The following is a 14,742-nucleotide window of genomic DNA, read 5'->3' on the forward strand; positions in this document are numbered from 1 at the left end:
CTCCCTCCAAAACCCACCGAAACCACAAATTAAAAGCCAAAGTAAAGCCAAACTAAAGTTCCTGAGGGTCGCCCAGCTTTCTGTTCTGTTCCCACACGGAAAGGCTCTGAGCTGGCTGCCAGAGCCCAGCACGCTTTATAAATACAACAAAGCTAACGGCCTGCTAGGCCACCCCCAAAACCATTACACTCTCTACTGAGGTTTCAGATGAAGAAATACTGGCAGGTTTTTTATTATAAAATTGCCTTCGGTTCTGGGTTCTTCGCTTCATTCAGTAAAATTATACATGTTTTACTGTTTCAGCAGAATACTTTATCCAAATATGCTACGAAGTGAATTCACACTGTCAGGAGCTGGTTAGCATTAGGGTATGGTGTCATCAGGGTTGGTCTGTGTACTATGCAAAGTCACACCACTGCAAACCCTGCTTAACTAATATTGTGTAGATTCTCAAAGGGCCAACAAACGTTCTGACACATTGAGGCATGGACTCCACAAGACCTCTGAAGATGTTGTGTTATCTGGCACCACTATTAATGTGAGCAGTAGATCCAAATAATAACAGAAGGTCCCAGTCACCTCTAGCCACCACAGTCCAAAATCAACACCTGTCCATTAGCAGAGCTACCACTGCTACATCACCACACCTTGATCTATCTCCAGCTTCCACCTGTCTTTAAAAGACCTCTAATCACACCTGTCGTCCTGCTTTCAGAACGGCTGATTCATCAGCTTGGTCCTGTCTGGTTGTGCGGAGCGTTAGCTCCACCCCTGCCTTCTACCCACCACAGGACCTGCAAGTGTCCAGGTGTTACAAGACCTGGGCCGATATCGGGGCCAAACGACAGACAAGTAAAATACTTTAACTTCAGTTACCCTTCCTGACTGTTCACTGGATAGGTAATATCCAGTAATATTGACAGGTGTTAAGCCAGATCATCAGTGTTATTTACATCACCCTGTCAGTGGCTGATTAGTGTTGGTGTTGATGTTAAATAATGTAGTCTTTATTGACGGTCCAAGTCCAGAGTTTGTTAGCAGTGTTAGCTTAGCATCTTCTGTTGTACACTTAAGAAGCACACAACATACAAACTTCCGAAACCGCGCACCCCCGACTAATTGGCTGAACCAGGATCAGTTATCAAGCGTGTTAATTTTATTAATGGCCAAACTTTTAAATGAATGAATCCTGTCAGAGTACATCTTTACGTCTCATATTTCTTCTTTACTCATTGGAACGTAACTCTCTCTCACCGCTAAAAAACTTTTTATGAGTCAATTAAAGTGTTCCCCGACCGCGCTCCGCCGCCCTGCTTTGAGCTGGATGATCTGTGGTCGGGGCTACATGTGTTGGGCAGGAATGAACAAACCCATTAAAGCCCAACAGCCCTGAATTACGAGCTGCACGCTTCATTCTTCCTCTCAGGGGCTGCAAAGATAAACCCAAGCCAGCGCGGACAATGAGCGGGTTCACCCAGTGCAGAGGGGTCTTTTGTTTTTGGGGACCCCCATCATCTGCTTCTCGTGGGTTTGGAGAGGGGGTTGGATAGGGTCCCACTACCACTGGCTGGTGGGGGTGGGGGGCAGACATATGGGCTTTCTCAGGGCAGAAACACAAAAGCTCAGAGACACAGAGGCACTCTAGGTGTCCTGGAAAAGAATAGGGTCACTTTGGTGGGATTTAAACTCCTATACTTAAGGAACAGATCGCTGGAGGTGGTGAGTTATGGTGAAAATGATAAAAGTGCTGATCCAGTCATAAAAGATCATCTCTTCTATCATTTTATGCTAATTTATACTTTCCTGGTGATGTATTGGCGGTTTTATTCAGTGATGTAATCAGTGCATCACTACTGTTGAAATCAGAAGGTAAAAAAAAAAATATTCATGCTGAAAGATGAATTAAATCTCTTTCTCACACACAGGAGCTCCCAATTAAATTTATTTAATGAGCACAAGAAAAAAAATCTAATTAAATTTTTTTCCTGAGATATGTTATTATAAAGAAAAAAATGACCAAAAATGTAAGAAAGTACCAGTGTTTAAATTTTACTGTTTATATTTTTTATATACTGCAATTGACACCACTAATATAAACATAATTCAATTTTGCCACTCTTGCTTTTATAATTTCATTCACATTTAAATATTCACTATGAAATGCTTAAGTCTTAAATAAAAAAACTAAATTAATCGTGATTAATCCATTTTTTCATTGATTGACACCAATTTTATTTTAAAAAAAAATACTTTGATCAAAGAATGGGCCTTAATAAAGAGTGCACTGTGTGTTCCAGATTATTAAATAGAGATTTAAAGTCAAGCATTAATGAGCACTCTTAAAAATAAAGGTTCTGCTATTTGTTCTTGGAGAAATGCCACAGAAAAAACATTTTGGTTCTATAAAGAACTATTATTATGTCTAATGGATAATTCTAGCTAGACACTGCTGGTCATGGTCACTACTGCCCACTGTTCTGTGCACTGTGGGTGATGTTAGAAAGCCTAATATGAATAATATTGGAACTTTAGTCACTGTTCTGCACCACACCAACAAAATAATAGAAAAAAAAAGAATAAAAAGAATGCTTTATAAAACCTCTAAAGGAGGAGAAACATTAAAAGATCAACAAATTTAAATTAGACAAAATGATCACATTCTAATGAAAACATGTGTTTCAGTGTTAACTCGGTGTTTGTGGTGTTAGTTTACTCATATTTTCATTGTCTGTTTGGAGAAAAATGTCTGTACTTTATGTCCCTCAGTAAACTGAAGAGCGCTGGTTCAGCTGATTAATGAGCAGTAATGGGGTAATCAGGTCAGGTCAGGTGTGTTTCAGCAGGACTGAGACCAGCTGAACAGCAGAGAGACTGTAGTTACTAAGCAACCAGCGGTCAGTGCGGTACAGGTACCGCAAAAACACGCAGCCAGTGATGCTCAATACCATCAAAACCACCAGGCCTTATACAGCCTGTTTACATAGCTGAACATCATCAAATACTGACAGGTTTTTCTGCAGCCAGTATGTATTTTTAATTACCATAAGCCAGTATGTATTGTTTAAAACCATCAAACATTACCAGGCCCTATACTACCAGAATTGTTTAATTTAATCAAAATCTGACAGGCTTGTACAGTCAGTATGAATTGTTTCAATATCATCTAATACAGCCAGTTATTCTACAGCCAGTATGTATTTTTCAATGCCAGAAAACACTGCCAGGCTGATACAGCTAGAATATATTGTACAACCAGTATATTTTGTTCATTACAATCAAAGACTGTATTGAAAGATGTATATTTTAATACCATCAAAAACTGACCAGTCATATCCAATCATTAACAGGCTTTATACTTCCAGTATGAACTTTTTTATAGCATCACGCTTTTCTAAGCCTTTTACAGTCAGTATGTATTATTCAATAGTATCAAAAACATTCATTATCCAGCACTGGCAGCATTTTTGTTCAACATATATTTAAAAACAGTCTGGCTTTCTACAGCAAGTGTGTATTCAGTAATGCAGCTGTATGAAAAAGTTTAGGCACCCCTGATTATTTTCATGATTTTCATACAGCTTCCAATGAGAGTCTGGCTGCTTCTGGTTGAAGGTTATTTTGGATCATTCTTCTTTACAAAACATTTCCAGTTCAGTCAGGTTTGATGATTTCTGAACATGAACATCCTGCTTTAAATCACACCACAGATTTTCAATAATGAAAAGCTGTGTTATTTTTCCTCCGTGCATACCGCCCTCCAAATAACTCAGTTTTAGTTTCATCATGGGTTTTCCAAATGTGCTTTAGCTTTACTCTTCTGCATTTCTCTCCCATACAGCTTCTCCTTGTGTAAAGTGTGCTGAATAGCTGAATGATGCACAGAGACTCCATCTGCAGCAGGATGATGATGTAGGTGTTTGGAGTTGGTCTGTGGGTTGACTATGACTGTTCTCACCATCCTTCTCCTCTGATTATCTGAGATTTTTTTTGTTCTGCTACTTCAGGTCTTAACTAGAACCTTGCCTGTGGTTCTTCCATTTCCTCACTCTGTTCTCGCAGTAGAAACTGCAGCGGAAATCTCTGAGATTTGAACTTTTTATATCCTTCCTCTAAACCATGATGTGAAACAATCTTTGTTTTTTAGGTTGTTTGAATGTTTGAGAGACTTGAAAACTCAATGATTTAAGGAAAATCATTAAAAAAAATTATCAGGAATGCCCAAACTTTTTCATGCCACTGTAGCTCAGGACTGATAGACACTTTGTTAATACCCTCAAACACTGATGGGCCTTAAAAAGCCAGTATGTATTGAGAATCCTCTTAAGTGTTGCCCAGTGTGAATTTTTAGATATGTGATATCACTCCATATGACATGACTGATACACAGCTTTGATCCTTAACCTTAACCTTTAGCCTTCAGCTAACGCTAGCGTGACCTTTAATGCTGGGCTGAGTGACTGGCTGATTCCCAAACTTCATCTGGATCCCCAGAGACCTGAGCACACTCCTCAGCCCCGCTGGCTGTGTGTGCAGCCACAATAGAGCATCCGTCAGCAGGGCGGCGACAGAGTGGTGGGGTCATATGGAGAGTCTGGCCTGAAGCCCTGAAGGAAGCAGATGTCTTCATCTTAACAGACACAACAGCGCAAGAGCCGACTGCAGAACCAGACAGCTAACATTCACAACACAGAACCCTCTCTCACACTCACAGCAGGGCTCTTACATAAGCAAGAGAGCAATTCTATTCAATAACCTTCAGCTCTTTTACAGAGTGCTCCATGCTAGAGTTATTTAACTTCTTCACCTGACGTTACTATCCTAGTCCTGTACAGTTTCTATCTGTACACTAAAAAACAGCCAGCTAGGGAAGATTGGAAAGGTTGTAAAAGTATTAAACCTATATCAAGTGTGTTAAAAGTGACAAGGATTGACTTTATTTCATTTCATTTAAGTAAGTAGAGTGTAAAAATGAACTTCAATATGTTGGCTGTGTCTCAGTGTGGGTTGAAGTTTGGGCCTGATCCTGCTGCTGAAAAAAGTCCTAACATTAGAGAACACACTGCAATATCTTTTCACTTATTATTATTAATATTATTATTAATATTGCAGCACTAGCAGGTAATGTTTTTTTTCTGATAAGCCAAGTAGCTGCATAGAGCTGTTTTTCAAGCTTTACAAAAAACAGTATAAACCTTTGTATAAACTTCTACAGAAAAGTGCTGCAGCATCTACAACGTCTATGTAGAACAACTGCTTTTACCACAGAACCCTTAAAGAACCCTTTAAGAGTATCTAGCACACACACACAGCCTGGCAGTGGGATCAGACAATAAATTCAGCAGACAGAGCTGGAGCTGCGTGGGGGTGTTTCTGATAAAGTGTGTACAGAGCATTCCAGCAGCAGAGATGCTCAAAGAGTCAGTGGACTGAAACAGCTGCCACACACACTTTATCACACACTGTCCATATGCTTTACCCGCTCTACGCTCCTCTGATTACCCATAATGCAGTTCATATATGGTGGCCCTGAGGACCCCGGGGACTGTGCAGAGCACATGGCTCTGTTGTTATGTTAAAGGTCTGGCAGGTTGTTTAGATAGTTATAGAGCTCCGGAGCCGAAATTAACAAATGATCAGCTGAAGAGTCACGAAACAATCAGCGAATACACCACTGAGCTCCACCAATCAGCTTTAGTGTGTGTGTGTGTGTGTGTGCTCTTTATTATTATTTAAAAACAATTAAACATGCAATGTAATCGGGTACAGGTCCAACAACCAAAATTCTGTGTTTACAAAGAACAGTAAGTTGGGTCTTTCAAGCCTTAGTCTTCTTTCAACATTTGGATTAATTTTTTCTTAAGCACAGAGTGTCCCACCTTTACCTGTTCATTTTCACAATTATGAAATCTCTCAATATTCACTTTGAATTATGAATTTTTACTTATTTTCCCCAAAACCTTTTTCTTATTTATAATCTTGAAATTAATTTACCATTTCATATCTGCACTTTTTAGCCTGGGTAAGTCTCTTGGTTATTTCACTATTGATGTAATTTATTTGAACAGACGTAAATACTGTAATTGTCCTGGGTCTTAGACCAATTCCATTCGACTGGTTAACTGGTTGTTATGATCTTTATATATATATATAGTCAGCATACTTTACATTACTTTAGAAAACCTGTCAAACTCAATTACGCACAGTGACAGACCTGCAGTTCCAGCTTCCGCCACGAGAGGACAGCACAGACTGCAGGTCTGCTACAGAAATTTTAAAACGAGCCAAAAATCCTCCTCCTGCACACACACACACACACACACACACACATACACACACAGTGTCCTCTGCCAGTTCAGAAGGGGAAAGAGACTCTGAAACTGATATATAAAGTATATATAGTTTATATAAAGTGTCTTGTTTACAATGGAAATAGTATACAGCCTTTAATTACTGCATATAATATTATCATTATAACCCTCATGTTGTAGCAGATATCCTCACATGTTCAAACAGCAGATTAATAATCAATCAGTGAGGTACAGTATGCAGAGGGTGATTGACAGGAGCGGTGCACTTCAAGATCCTATCAGTGTTTTCGTTCTAAGGCACTGTACCCAGCCCAGCCCTCTAAATTCCAGCCTCTAATCTGTTTAAGATTACATCCTGATCCCAGATTAACTCCATTAACCTTCCCATCCTCTGACTGAGTGGATCAGCTGGTGGCCGTCATCTTTAAATCAGTACCAGATCAATAAAATAGCAGACAGTATGTGTACCTTAAAGTGTACTTAAGTGTCAAACCTAAAAGTATTATTTTTGACCTCCCGGAGTCCATAATATCACTTTTGGTTAATACTTGCGGGAGCATGGTTCAGCCCCCTCCCCACTCCCCTGCTGGCCTACACTCACACTGCATTTAAACAATCCGTGCCCGAGCACGCTTACGCCACTCACTGCTCGGTGGTCTTGGTAGAATTCAGCACCACCAGCATGAAAAGTACCCTCTCTTGGGAGCGCGTATGCACCGTGTTCTTGATAAAAGTGGAGATATTTCACTTTAACTTACTTAGAAATAGTCATGGTTATCTCAGTCACGGTTTAATACATAGCAGCATAGCGCACACTTCTGAGAGGGGGTGCTTTTCCTGATGGGGGTGCTGAATTCAGCACATCACCGCTAGGTTTTTTAAAAGAAAGAATCGTGCTCGGGCCCATCTTCAAGTGGACCAGAGCAAGGTGCAGCGTACCACGCCCGGTTCAGAGCGACCTGTATGTTCCCTGATTGGTGTTATGATTTATGTTTCTTTTGTCTTGACATGTTAGGTTTTTATGCACAAATGAGACACAATCGTATTTTGGTACTGTAGCGGAGTTAAAGTAAAATCCCATAAATAGAAATACTTCAGTACAGATACAGAAAAAATACCTTTAGTACAGAAACCAATTACATTTACTTCACTATTGTGCACAACTGGCCTCATGACAGCCGTGCTAATTAGTGAGGTATAAGATTGTATTACTGGTTAGCTGAACTGTAGCCTAGGCAATTGTTGTTTTTGCAGTTTAAGCTGTTGGAAAATAAGCTTCACAGCTACATTAGCCTCATAGCCCCAAAGCTAACTGGGGGTGTATCCAGAGTTCCCACTGTTGCTTAACTACATTAACCTCTTAACTCCTAATTCAATTTGTGGGAAGTATCATGGTTAAATTATCATGCTACCACACAGTCCACCAGGGTGTGTGTGTGTGTGTGTGTGTTTGTGTGTGTTTGGTAAGTGCTGTCCTCCTACATTGTCTCTAGCACTCATCAAACTCCACAGCTGCAAACAAACTAGGACACATACACTACCCCCCCAACACCCACACCCCTCCCAACACACACACACACACACACACACACACACAGAAACGGAAAGCTGTGTCTTCAGTGGATCAGCACAGGCTCACAGACACTAGACAGACTAGTTGCAGACTAAAACAATTGTATTCTGATCTGATAAATCTGGAACTGCTGAGGTAAACAGGGGCCTGGTTGGAGTTTAGTACCAACAACTTTACTCCACAGACACAACTTGCTTTTTTCAGCAGTCCAGGGCTAGTGGAGTAGTGGAGATGGGCAAGAAATCATCATTTTCATTATAAACTATAATCAAATAGCTGTGATTACACCTGCAGTATCTGCAAAACCAAATGCACTACATGACATTAGTTGGCTGGAGGTAGAGTGAGGTAGAGCGATGTAGAGTGAACTTAAGTGAGGCACTGTGACAGAGTGAGGTAGAGTGAGGTAGAGTGAGATGGAATGAGGTAGGGTGAGGGTAGAGCAAGGCAGAGTTAGCCAGAGCAAGAAACAGTGAGGTAGAGAAAGGTACAATGAGGCAAAGTAAGGAAGAGTGAGGGTAGAGTGAGGCAGAGTGATGAAGAGTGAGGGCAGCGTGAGTGTAGAGTGAGGTACAGCAAGGTAGAATGAGGAAGAGTGAGGCAGAACAAGGCATAGGCATGGTAGAGTGAGGAAGAGTAAGGCAGAGGGCTGAGGCTAGAGTGAGACACAGTGGAGTTGAGTGAGGTTGAGTGAGGTAGAGAGAGATAGAGTGAGGTGGATGTTCCCAGTGAAAACAAACCAAAAGCCAAACCAAGGGATGAAAAACCTTCACACTGATATCAGAATATATCAGAACATCTCTTTTTTGGTTGGTGTGGTTCAGCCCTAGTGGAGGTGTGTGATGGTGTGGCACGTGAAGAGCATTTGTTCAGGACTCCATCTCTACTATTCTACTAATATCTGATGCACCCTGTCACGAAGCAACACTGTGTGATTATTTTACTTATTTTATTTTCACATCATTAGATCTACATGGTGGCTGAGCAGGGGTGCACAAACTTTTGCACAAGAGAAAGAGAATAAAGAGAGAGAGAATCAATAGAGCTGAATTCAGCACTTCTAATAAAGGACAGGTCCCCCGCTCTACATGACGGCCCAGCCTTGACCCAGATTCAGAGTGTTTACAACACACACACACACACACACACTCTCACACACACTCTCACTCTCACTCACACACTCACACACACACTCTCACACACACTCTCACTCACACTCTCACTCACACACACACTCACACACACACTCTCACTCACACTCTCACTCACACTCACACTCACACTCTCACTCTCACTCTCACTCTCACTCACACTCTCACACACACTCTCACACACACTCACACTCTCACACACACTCACACTCTCACACACACACGCACACACTCTCACACACACTCTCACACACACTCTCACTCACACTCTCACTCACACTCTCACTCACACTCTCACACACACTCACACACACACACTCACACACACACTCACACACACACTCACACTCTCACACACACTCACACTCTCACACACACACGCACACACTCTCACACACACTCTCACACACACTCTCACACACACTCTCACTCACACTCTCACTCACACTCTCACTCACACACGCACACACTCTCACTCACACTCTCACTCACACTCTCACTCACACTCTCACTCACACTCTCACACACTCACACTCACACTCTCACACACACTCTCACACACACTCTCACTCACACTCTCACTCACACTCTCACTCACACACGCACACACTCTCACTCACACTCTCACTCACACTCTCACTCACACTCTCACTCACACTCTCACACACACTCACACTCACACTCTCACTCACACTCTCACTCACACACACACTCACACTCACACTCTCACTCACACTCTCACTCACACACACACTCTCACTCACACTCTCACTCACACTCTCACTCACACTCTCACACACTCACACTCACACTCTCACTCACACTCACACTCTCACTCACACTCACACACACTCTCACACACTCACACTCACACTCTCACTCACACTCTCACTCACACTCTCACTCACACACACACTCTCACTCACACTCTCACTCACACACACACTCTCACTCACACTCTCACTCACACTCTCACTCACACTCTCACACACTCACACTCACACTCTCACTCACACTCTCACTCACACTCTCACTCACACTCTCACTCACACTCTCACACACACTCTCACTCACACTCTCACTCACACTCTCACTCACACTCTCACACACACTCTCACTCACACTCTCACACACACTCTCACTCACACTCTCACTCACACACACACTCTCACTCACACTCTCACTCACACACACACTCTCACTCACACTCTCACTCACACACACACTCTCACTCACACTCTCACTCACACTCTCACTCACACACACACTCTCACTCACACTCTCACTCTCACTCTCACTCACACACACACTCTCACTCACACTCTCACTCACACACACACTCTCACTCACACTCTCACTCACACACACACTCTCACTCACACTCTCACTCACACTCTCACTCACACACACACTCTCACTCTCACTCACACTCTCACTCTCACACACACTCTCACTCACACTCTCACTCACACACACACTCTCACTCACACTCTCACTCACACACACACTCTCACTCACACTCTCACTCACACTCTCACTCACACACACACTCACACTCTCACTCACACTCTCACTCACACACACACTCTCACTCACACTCTCACTCTCACTCTCACTCACACACACACTCTCACTCACACTCTCACTCACACACACACTCTCACTCACACTCTCACTCACACACACACTCTCACTCACACTCTCACTCACACTCTCACTCACACACACACTCTCACTCTCACTCACACTCTCACTCTCACACACACTCTCACTCACACTCTCACTCACACACACACTCTCACTCACACTCTCACTCACACACACACTCTCACTCACACTCTCACACACACTCTCACTCACACTCTCACTCACACTCACACTCTCACTCACACTCTCACTCACACTCTCACTCACACTCTCACTCACACTCTCACACACACACACTCACACACACTCACACACACTCACACACACTCACACACACTCACACACACTCACACACACTCACACACACACACACACTCTCACACACTTTTGAGTGTGGAAAAAAAAAAACGAAAAATCTTTTGTAAACATACTGACAATGTACTGTTTGTATATCTGATTTTTCAATAAAAAGATCTATAAAAAAAACTGCACGACCACCACCCTCACTGTACCCACTGCACACACACACACACACACACACACACACACACACACACACACACACACATGCCCAAGTATCCAGACACTCTGCACAGTAGGAGTGGAAATATATATTGATATCCTGATATATCCTTTAGATTGTACTGTACCTTCATTACTTCACATGGTGGTGCTATAAACCTGCGGTGCAGGATATTGGTTGTGAAACTGTGTGAAACTGATACAAATAAATCCATAATTCCTGCTATTTGATTATTTAGGAGTATTTTATGATCTTTAGTAACACAGATGCAGTGAAATATCATACCATCACAGAATTATAGTTTCATGATAATTCCATTATCGTCAGAAACAGGTCATGAAAATATCTTATCATGGGATGCCCTGTGATTTACACCCCTCAGTGAGGGTCTTCACTGCTGTACAGTGTTCACACACAGCTGTAAAAACACAAAAAAAGCACAGACTAAATGAACGGGACGCTCTGGAGCTGCCATGAGAAAACAGCCCAATGCTTATGGGCAACACTGAGCACGGGCTCAAACGTTCAGGCTGTAGAGTGGAACTCTGTCCTCTGGAGTGATGGAGGACGTTTAGGATCAGCTGGAGTGGCAGAACTCATCATTTCTCTCTGGGATGAATGCAATAAAATCTTCTTAACAACTGTTTCAACATCTAGTCTAAAGCCTTTCTAAAAAAATATGAAAAAGAGGACAAACTCTGCGCTAAAAGGTTTGAAAACCGTAGATACTGTTCCAAATACTGAATTTTTCACACTAAAAGGCCCAAAAATGGACAGTGCACCTTATAATCTGGTGTGCCTTATGTATTCATTTTACCAGTTAGATTTTAAAGAGCAGCAAAGACACTCTGCTGAAGTAAGGAATACTAATATTTTTAATAATAATAATAATAAAGAATTTCAGTCTGCAGCACAGAGGTGAGTATATGTGACTGTAGTCTGTGTGTTTTCCATGTTAAAACAAGCTACCTGTGATGAACCGCGAGTTAATAGTCCCCTGGCTTACTGAAACACTCAGGATTCCTCACTGTAGCACTGTGCTGCTAACCACGGCATGCCCTGTTGAAAATACTGGAAATAAACAGAAGTGCTTTACTCGCCCAAATAAACAGTTTTCAGGAGAGAAATCTGTGTAGATTTACATCCAGCACTTCGATTCTTACTTATATTCAGATTCAGATTACTTTATTTGTGGGCATAGAGTGTAACTATGAGCAGGGCAAAAAATACTCCCTCAAAAAATAATTACACACTATACACAAACACATTCACAGATACACATCAGATCAATGTTCCAGCGTCAGTTTTTCTGAACACTCAGTTTTTCTAGCATTCAAGAGCTAAACTTCCCTCAGGAGGAAAGTTGTTTTCCTCCTCTGCGTCTTACAGTCTTACAAAGAAGTCTACGTCCTGAGGGAAGCCAATCCAATTCAGAAAACACAATAAGTGATGGGTCCTGTTAAATACTCTGGGCCAAATTCACAGTTTGCGGAACACGTAAGGTGGTTAGAGAACGAATAGGTTGTCAATGATCTTAGAGCAGACCAAGTACGGTCTCTGATAGCATTTCTTTAGTATTAGAGCAGAATCTCAGCATGTTGTCGAGTACAAGTATTTGTATTCCTTCATGATCTCCACTGCTGACCTTCTGTCTATAATCCGGTGCACCTCACGTATAAAAATAGACCAGAAAACAGATGCTCTTTGATAGTGCACCTTATAATACTGTGCGCCTTATAGTGTGAAAAATACAGTATTATATTACATGGGTATAAACTACTGAGCTCCTGAGTATTTACAAGACCTCATCTCCTGTTATGAACCCCCGCGATTACTTAGATCTCAGGGTGCTGGTTTCTTAGTAGTTCCTAAAATTCAGAGGAGCTCTGCAGGAGGAAGAGCTTTCTCTTATAAAGCGCCTCAACTCTGGAATAATCTCCCCGAATATGTTTGGGACTCAGACACAGTCTCAATCTTTAAGTCTAGACTGAAAACTTACTTGTTTAGTTTAGCTTTTGGTAATTAATGTTTTTTCCTTTAGATAAGGCTGCAGATTCAGGGGTTCATGGACAGAGGGAATTGTGGGTAAACTGAGATGCTGGTGCTGTTGTTCTCCCACTGCACACGGTCACTCAGGTTTGTGGACGGTGGAGTGGGTGGATGCCAGTGTTTCAGGGAGCCTCCATGTCTATGTTACCTTCTGGCTCTCTACCTTTAGTTAGGCTGTTTTATTCAGTTCTGCCGGAGTCATTTGCCACACTCTGATAATGTTTTATATTCTCTGTTTTACATAAATCCAGTAAAAACTAATACCATCTCTCTGCTTTCCTCCGAGTTACTGACTGCCCACCTGTCTGACCCGATACCGATGTTGGACCCTCAGGCTCTCGCGTCTCCTGTCCGGCCAGACTGATGGAAGTTTCTGAAGTCAGCTCTTCTCCACCACCACCACAGATCAGCTGCTCATCATCCATCTTACTCTCCACTACAGATTACATCCAAGCCATTAGTGGCGCTTTTACACTCCTGAATACATAAAACCTATGTGGATGTATGAAAGACTTTTTAAATTTTAATTTAAAAGCCGTTTGACCAGTGGTAGGATGGTCCCCCCTTTAATGTGAGTCTTGGTCCTCCCAAGGTTTCTTCCTCCTCCTGCAGCTCTGAGGGAGTTTTTCACTGGGGGTTCTGTATTCTGTATTTTCTATGTTTAATGTTTTGCCTGATTCTTTGTCCTGTAATCATGTTTCTGTAAAGCTGCTTTGTGCCAACACCAGTTGTAAAAAGCGCTATACAAATAAATTTGATTTGATTTGATACTGCTCTCAATGTTAACGCATGCATTTAATCCAAATTCTTTTATAAAGATTAATCGCAACGCTAAGTTTCACAAGTTCCTCTAATAATTCCCCCATTTTACACACACACACACACACTTTCTCTAACCTGAGTGTCTACAGGTCCGTCTGCAGGCTGGCTGGGTTTGGACGGAGTGCAGTCCAGCTGAGAGTGGACAGTGGATGGAGAGAGCCGGACTGCACCAGACTGCGGGAGCTTCAGACCACTGGACTGGTCAGCTGTCAGGCTGGGGGTCCGTATGGGTTTGAGTCCACTGGACTGCTCATCCTTCACACCGGTGGTCCACGTGTGTGTGACGTTAGGCTGAGGAGCCACCGCCCGGGTGGGAATGTGTGTTTTCGGGGCAGTGGCGTGCGCCGGCTTCGGCAGTCCAGACTTCATCTTACTGACCAGCACAATGGCCGGCATCTTCCACTAACACCCACACTCATACACACTTATACACACACACACACACACCTCCGGCAGTCTTTAGAGAAGGGGAGTGTGGACACACACACACTCACGCTGTCAGAAACGCTCAGTTTTGCTGGCGTGTGCCAGTAATTACCATTATCAGTAATATTAGCATATTTAATGAATATTTAAATGACTGTAATTAGTACTTTTAATTGTATTGAATTATTAAACAGTCACACTGATTGTGTTAAACACTATTTAAATACTTTTCTGATTATGCAG

At 42.3% G+C, this 14,742-nt stretch overlaps 1 protein-coding gene across 3 annotated transcripts in view; it reads right to left on the reverse strand.

Moving 5' to 3' along the window:
* nav2a (neuron navigator 2a) overlaps positions 1 to 14,742 on the reverse strand; it is a 114,315-nt gene that overhangs the window by 98,721 nt on the left and 852 nt on the right. For all 3 annotated transcript variants that reach the window (XM_049465273.1, XM_049465272.1, XM_049465275.1), the window contains exon 1: positions 14,149 to 14,742. This exon is cut by the window's right edge. In XM_049465273.1, the coding sequence (XP_049321230.1) occupies positions 14,149 to 14,469 (321 nt within the window). In that variant the 5' untranslated portion in view covers positions 14,470 to 14,742. The remainder of the gene's footprint in view (positions 1 to 14,148) is intronic.

Source organism: Astyanax mexicanus, chromosome 16 (genome assembly GCF_023375975.1).
Source record: "Astyanax mexicanus isolate ESR-SI-001 chromosome 16, AstMex3_surface, whole genome shotgun sequence".
Classification (NCBI taxonomy): domain Eukaryota; kingdom Metazoa; phylum Chordata; class Actinopteri; order Characiformes; family Acestrorhamphidae; genus Astyanax; species Astyanax mexicanus.